The sequence below is a fragment of the Bactrocera dorsalis genome, chromosome 2 (assembly GCF_023373825.1).
Source record: "Bactrocera dorsalis isolate Fly_Bdor chromosome 2, ASM2337382v1, whole genome shotgun sequence".
Classification (NCBI taxonomy): Eukaryota; Metazoa; Arthropoda; class Insecta; order Diptera; family Tephritidae; genus Bactrocera; species Bactrocera dorsalis.
In genome coordinates, this window is record NC_064304.1 from 70419330 (window position 1) to 70427018 (window position 7689).

Consider the following 7689-nt stretch of genomic DNA (forward strand, 5'->3'; position numbering starts at 1 on the left):
TACATTTTTTCTATTGCTCCTGTCATTTACGAGATATATACAAAAAAATGCGAAATTCTTAGAAAAATCGGGTTTAGATCCCCGTACTACCTCGCCGGTGTGAGTTACGACTTTGTTGCACTGGCCACTTTTATAGAGTGAACAATTCTTAATTCGGGTGCATTTTATCGCCTTTCAACTTGCAAGAATTAAAGCCTTGGCGTAAAAACTTCATATAGAGTAAGGTCAGCCGGATATTCAAAAATCCTGATATAAGGTAGGCCATGTTTTCGCTTAAATTTAACTATTTTCGGCACAAAAATATACTGTTATGAATAAAACACGCTTTCTTATTTTCATTGGGATAACGATATGTGCGGTACAAAGGCACCCCGAAGTTCGAAAATCTTTAAATTAAGTGAATGGGAGCTATAAAAAGTATTTGTTCGTTTCGCCCCATTTTTGATATACAATATAAGAGAAGAATTATCCCTTAAATTCAATTACATATATCACACATTAACCGACATTTTTGATAAAAAGTCAACTATAGATATCGGGATCTAAATATTCGGTGCGTAGAGGCTTGAACAGTTTTTATTGGATTTAGGTAATTTTTGATCATAAGGTGGCACACACCATAGACGTTATCCGTGCAAAGTTTTATGCCGCTATATTAATTGCCTCTTGATTTGTGTGTTGGAAACTGAACGAATCAAGTGGAATTTGAAATTGTGCTACATGGGAAGTAAGCGTGGTTGTTGTCCGATTTCGTCCAAAATCTAATGTCTCTGGCGTTTTTTGTTTTGATTTATCGCGTTTTTCATAGTTTTTAACAGCACCGTTATATGGGGAGTGAGCAGGGTTATCCTCCGATTTCATCTATTTTCATATTACCGGTAAGAGTTCTTGTAATATTCGTGCTGGGCGAATTTGGTTGTACTATTAAATTACAGCTTTATATCTTAACTTAATGCTTAGTTATGGCACTTTATATGTTGCGGTAATGGCGATTTGTACCGAGATAAATTTTTTTTTTGGAAAACATTTATTTTCTTTTAATATACCCAACCGGTTTCGATCATAATCAGTACGATTATAAATGAAAATGTCCTCATTCATTTGATATAATTTTTATATAAATAATAATAATTGAATAATTTTTATAAAAAAAAAAACGATGTTTGTAAAAAATACAAACAATTTGCTTGAAAAAATTCATTTAAGTTCAACTTGTTAACCGCTTTAAAAATTATGACGTATGACGTATTATTTCTTATTTACTGAGGCCCAAACACAAAAAGAAAAACACGAAAACTTTCTATTCATCAAAAGTTATCCGTGTTTTTCTTTTGCCGAGTAGCAATAAATATGTTTACTTCTTCGTGAACATTTTTGTATCCAATTCAGTGGGAAGCGCAATCCACTCAAAGGCTTTGATGCCTCACTTATTAGTAAGTAGACGTGAAAAGGCGATTTGTTTGAATAACAATAAGGGCAGTAATTTATTATAATTATAGGTAAACAATTTTCACTTAATTGATAACACTAATATACATATATAATATATTGATAGTTTTGGATAACAGCAGCGAGGCGGAGCTAGGCGTTGATGACGTTGAACTTTTTGGTCCAATAAATTGCATCGCGCGGGATGGGTCGAAAAAACGATTGCCAATGTGCGAATCTTGTATAAAGAATTGTGTCTGCTTTCCCGTTGTCCATCCTTTTGATGAATGTTTTTCTTTTATGATATTTCAGCAACGAAGACTGCTAGGCTGGAACGCAGTGCCGGACAACTCGGGCTGTCTCGGCCTGCATGCCTTAAAATAATTAGGTGGAGCCACCTCTGAATATGCTGAAGAAAGCCCTGGCAAAAGACAGACAAAGAAGAGCGGGGTTGCTAGCAGAGCTGAAGTCTTTGATTTTTTGCTAGACTTGGAATATTTTTCGTTATGATCTAGGAATGAAAGGGTGACGGTAGTCGTACTACTACGAAGAACAGCATCTTTCACGGAGTAGAGCAGAGTGTCTGTTTTCGCTGGATATATACAATATTATACGTTCTCTGTTATAAGCCTTAAAACTTTTTGAATGTTTGAGTTTTTGTATTCATTCTTATTCGTTTCATAAATGTGTAATTATGGCAACACTTAATATCTGTAAACACGGAATACTTTTGTTATTGTGCATGGAATGAAAATTGTGTAAAATATAAAATGCTTATTTTAAGCAAATAACTAAAAACATAAATATGTAGAAACAATGTAGTGAAGTATAAGTGCATAAAAAGTGCATAATATGAAATAAGTAATTACTAGAAATCGAGAAATTGCAAGAAAAATTTGCAAAATTTTCAAATTTAAATGCAAATATCTCTAAAACTATAAGTTTGCGGCGACAGCAATTATATATTTTTTTAATCCGGAGCATCAGCCCTATCCAACCATACCACTTTTAACCCTGAAATCATGGGATGGTATACTAAAGTTGCCCCTAATTTTCATATAGTGCCTTTGAAAAAAGGCAACATAGATTAAACAAAAATTCAGGGGTCGAATCGTTACATCCGTGCACGGATCGACAAACATACGAACGAAAATTACATTATACGTCAATCGTATGCGGTGATTGGCATTATGACATACGATAGCAAACGGATCGTAATGTATTTTCAATTCACAATAGTTTTTAAATTCAACATTGCTTTGGATCGTATTTTTAGATTACAATAGATGTGGAACTGTCAAAACTGTTGCGAAATTTTCAATAAACTAACAAAAGCTAATTAAATGTCAAAATAATTCCAATTTTGTTTTTATATTTGAGCTCTAGTGAAAGTGATGGGCATAAAAGAAGTGTGGAGATAGCTAGGAGATCGTAACAATAGCGTAGGTATAAAAAAAAATATGAATCCTCATTAATAAAATTTTTTGGAGTGAAAACTTCTTATGCCGCGTTGGGCACTTTTGTGGGTGAGCATTTTCAGCCGTTCTCCGCGTGTATTCTTATAATATATGTATGTATACTACCTATACGCGCTCTTTGCATGGGCATTCATTCGTGCTCTCGCGACAGACGAGATTACATACCTATATGTATACTCAGAGTTTGAGTTTGATGCTATCCCCATTTATATTAATTTAAAATTTTCAGGTATTATGCTTATTAATATGCAGTTTGCATAGCACCAAAGGTATTCAAACTCTTTACTTATCAACATCCGCGATTATTTCTATTTTAAAATTAAAATAGCAATAAATTAATTATTTTTTGAACAATTTAACGATTGAGCACTTTCAACTAGCTGTTTATTGCATACAATTTATTTAGCAGATGTAAGAAGCTACCCTAACTAAAAGTAAATTGCTAATATTTTAATTAAATTATGCATATCCCAATAAATTCCAAACAGCCGCAATGGAAAACAGTGTGGTCAATACAAATAACGTAATAACTTATGTCAAATTGTAGCTACTCAGCGCATCATTACGATTGAGCGGTTTCAACTAGCTGTTTATTGCAGACAATTTATTTAGCAGATGTAAGAAGGGAGGAAACATCCGCAAATGGGTTGAGGCTGATCGACTTCGGAGGGGCCCGAAATATGGTTATCTGTAGTACTAGATTCCAGCATTAGAAGATTCATCAAGCTAACTGGCAGTCTTCGGATCGAAAAACCACCAACCAGATCGATCATGTTGTGATAGACGGAAGACACGTCCCGAGCGTTTTAGATGTGCGTGCGTTCCGAGGTCCTAACATCGACTCGGACCACTATATTGTTGCAGCCAAGATTCGCACCCGTCTCTGTGCAGCAAAAAACGCACGCCAACAAACACAAGGAAGGTTCGTGCCGAGAAGCTGCAATCACACAGACAGCCGAACGATTTTCTACTCGGATTGCACTCCTGCTCTCTGAGAGCACCCGTCAACAACTCGGTATAAGGGAACTGTTGGACGGCATTTCAAACTCCTTACGTACAGCTGCAACCGCAACCATTGGTTTTCGGCAATTGCAAAAGAACAGCTGGTATGACGAAGAGTGCCGTGTCGTGCACGAAAATTCTACGAAAAGATGCGGTGACTTACAGAAGGTTTCAATACCGGAGCATACTCTTGTAGAACCCCCAAAGGTGATCTAGTCATCGATGCCCAAAGCATACTTAAATTATGGAGGGAACACTTCTCCAGCCTGCTGAATGGCAGTGCACGTTCAACGCCAGAAGAAGGCGAACCCGATTCCCCAGTCGATGACGATGGAGCAGACGTTCCATTGCCCGACAATGAAGAAGTTCGACTAGCAATTACCCGCCTGAAAAACAACAAAGTGGCGGAGCCGATGGATTGCCGGCCGAGCTATTCAAACACGGCGGCGAAGAACTGATAAGGAGCATGCATCAGCTTCTTTGTAAAATATGGTCAGACGAAAGCATGCCCAACGATTGGAATTTAAGTGTGCTATGCCCAATCCATAAAAAAAGAGACCCACAATCTGCGCCAACTACCGTGGGATAAGCCTCCTCAACATCGCGTACAAGGTTCTGTCGAGCGTATTGTGTGAAAGATTAAAGCCCACCGTCAACAAACTCATTGGACCTTATCAGTGTGGCTTTAGAACTGGAAAATTAACAACCGACCAGATATTCGCCATGCGCCGAATTTTGGGAAAGACGCGTGAAAAGAAAATCGACACGCACCACCTATTCGTCGATTTCAAAGCTGCTTTTAACAGCACGAAAAGTAGCTGCCTCTATGCCGCGATGTCTGAATTTGGTATCCCCGCAAAACTAATACGGCTGTGTAAACTGACGTTGAGCAGCACCAAAAGCTCCGTCAGGATCGGGAAGGATCGATACCAAACGAGGTTTCAGATAAGGCGACTCTCTGGCACATGAGTATGATGGGGGGAAATGGCTGCCGGGCTAATGTCGAAACTGCCTCCGTCCCGTTAAAACCTTGGCAGGCCTCAGAGTACGTTCCCCCCGTCGCCGTTAAGTTGGCGTGGTAGGTGTAAGTTGAGAGGACTCCTTCTTTATGCTGGTCGGTTCTGAACGTACTGCGACTACCTTTCCGGGGGACGCATAGCGGCTCTGAGTGGGGACCCTTATAGCATGGACACATCAAACACTATAAATACGGACGAGAAGGTGACGAAGGGAGGTGAAGGGGCGTCGAAATCGACGCCCAGATCTGTCCCGGGCGGGGCTGCTGCTCTCGCGGCGACGAAATCGCCACTAGGTAGCTGCAGCAACGGTACTAAGAGCCAGAGTCTCCGCATCAAGCGGCAGGAGGGGGGAAGCCGGTGCAAACCCGCCGGCAAAAGACATAGTGAAGGGTGGAGCCTTCATACACGGCGGAATCGCCAGCACTAGCAGAGGAACTTCTGCTAGAATTATGAAGGGGTCCACAGGGGCATCAGCAAAAGGGCTTTAGCCAGGAAGCTGAAGTCGGACCGTCGATTAGCGGCAAAGATAGTGAAACGCTACGGTGGTGAGCATGCTGGTCAGGTATCTGACTTGAACCAGCGGTTAAGCAACAGAGGTCGCACGAGGGAGAAACCTCCCGAAATCGAAATCGCTAAAGGTGCTGGTGCAAGAGTACTTGGTGTGCTCGACCGCAGTAGGGAGGACGGGGCTATCTCTCATGAAGAGTGGAAGAGAGTGGCGGCGGCTATCTCCTCGGTATTCCTCAAGGTGGTCAAGGAAAATCCTGGGCTATCAGCTATGGGTTCGAGATGGTAGTACTGAAGGTACTCCCAACGGATGCCAGGGATGATAACACTCAAGCTGCAGATGCGGGGGAGAAGGCAGAAGGCGTTAATGATGGTCAAATGACCATGGAAAACGACCCAAACTCCTCGGACGTGGCAATTTCTGGAGGCAGTTCGTCAATCGGCGACTCCGTCTTCAGCCTCGAACAATTGTTTGAGGAGGTGAGGGTCGATCGCTACTTCAGCGCTGAATTGGCGCTCCTAGAGGAGAGTCTGAAGGATGAGATTCTTCCAGATTAACCTCCATCACGCAAAGGCCGCCTCCGCCAATCTACTGCTTCGTCTGGAGCAAGACGAAGCCGATGTGGTCCTGATCCAGGAACCGTGGCTAAGTGGCAACGGAATATCTGGACTGAGCACGAAGAGTCATAAGCTGTTGACGGCCAAGGATGCAGGTAGAAGTAGAGCCTGTGTGCTGGTCAGAAACGAACTAACGGTATTTCTTTTACCTAATTTCAGCAACGCGGACATAGTTACAGCCAAGCTAGAGTGCAAGACCGGGAATGTCTGGCTCATCTCCGCATATATGCCTCACGACGATAAGGTGGAGCCACCGCCCGCACTGCTAAGGAGAACCTTGGCTGAAGCGTCTCGGAATGGTGCCGGTGTCATCATCGGCTCGGACGCTAATTCGCGACATTCGATATGGGGGAGCTCGGATACCAACACTAGAGTTGAGTCGCTTTTTGATTTTATTGTTAACGAAAATTTTCGCATTTGTAAAAGGGGAAATTCTCCTACTTTTGAGACCGCAGGCAGGAAGGAGGTTCTCGACCTCACCCTAGCCTCACACGGTATTGCGCCGCTGATCTCGAACTGGAGGGTTCTTGAAGAGCACTCCTTTTCTGATTATAGGTATATCGGGTTTAGTCTAGACGGAGAAGGTCCGCCTAGGAAATCTTTCAGAAAGCCCAGAAACACGGATTGGGAAGGTTACCGCAGAAGTTCGGCAAACTCTCCCACGCGCACCGGGGGTGGACGAGTTGGCCACCGCCGATGTGGTGGATGGGTGGGTCGAAGCTTTCAGCTCGGCGTGCAACACTGCACTAGAGAGCTCCTGTCCATTGAAAACACAGAAGGGCAGAGGGAAACCTCAATGGTGGACCTTGTAACTCTCGGAAATTAGGGTGTCCTGCAGACGCTTATTTAACAAGGCCCATAGGAGTGGGGCATTTGATGATAGGGTCTTGTATAAAACAGGATTTTCGATGTACAAGTCTGAGTTAAGAAGGGCTAAGAGGATCTCGTTGAGGAGCTTCTGCGAAAAAGTGGAGGGCTGTCACGAGTCCTCTAGATTCATGCGCATCCTCGCGAAAAACCCTGTGTCCCTGAGGTATCTCAAGGATGTAAATGGGAAGTGAGCGCTGAGCAGTGAAGAGACACTTCAGATGCCCCTCGATGCTCACTTCCCCAGTAACACGTCATCTGTGGAGGTATCTCTCTGAGCGCTGCATGCTGACTACACGGCCTTTGTCGACCTTCTGGATGAGCGTCACTTGACTTGGGCAATTAACTCGTTCAAACCATTCAAGTCCCCGGGACCTGACGGCATCATACCAGCGCAGCTGCAGCAGGCTGTTAAGGTATCAAGCGGCTGGTTGGCACCGATCTATGCGAACTGCATCAGATTAGGTTCCCGGGGGACGGGGGACTGGAGACGAGTCAGAGTTACATTCATCCCGAAGGCTGGCATCAGTCTCTCCTCTTTTTTACTAAAAATTTTGAAGAGACTGATGGACTGGTATTTAAGAATGCGCATTCCGATGGACTATCTATCAAGAGCGCAACATGCGTATCGTAAAGGGAGGTCGGTAGACACTGTCTTGCACACTATCGTGTCGTGGCTTGAGGAAGCAATTGGGGCTAAGGACTACGCTGTTGGGACCTTCCTTGATATTGAGGGAGCTTTCAACAATATCCTGCCAGAGGCAGTGGTA

The 7689-nt window shown here is 43.0% G+C and overlaps 1 protein-coding gene across 1 annotated transcript; it reads left to right on the forward strand.

Moving 5' to 3' along the window:
* The first annotated feature begins 3917 nt into the window (after window positions 1-3917).
* On the forward strand, window positions 3918-7379 carry LOC125776693 (uncharacterized). The gene has a single exon (XM_049450225.1). The coding sequence runs from the start codon at window positions 5973-5975 to the stop codon at window positions 6876-6878; it is 906 nt and encodes a 301-aa protein (XP_049306182.1). The 5' UTR covers window positions 3918-5972; the 3' UTR covers window positions 6879-7379.
* Window positions 7380-7689: the final 310 nt, after the last annotated feature.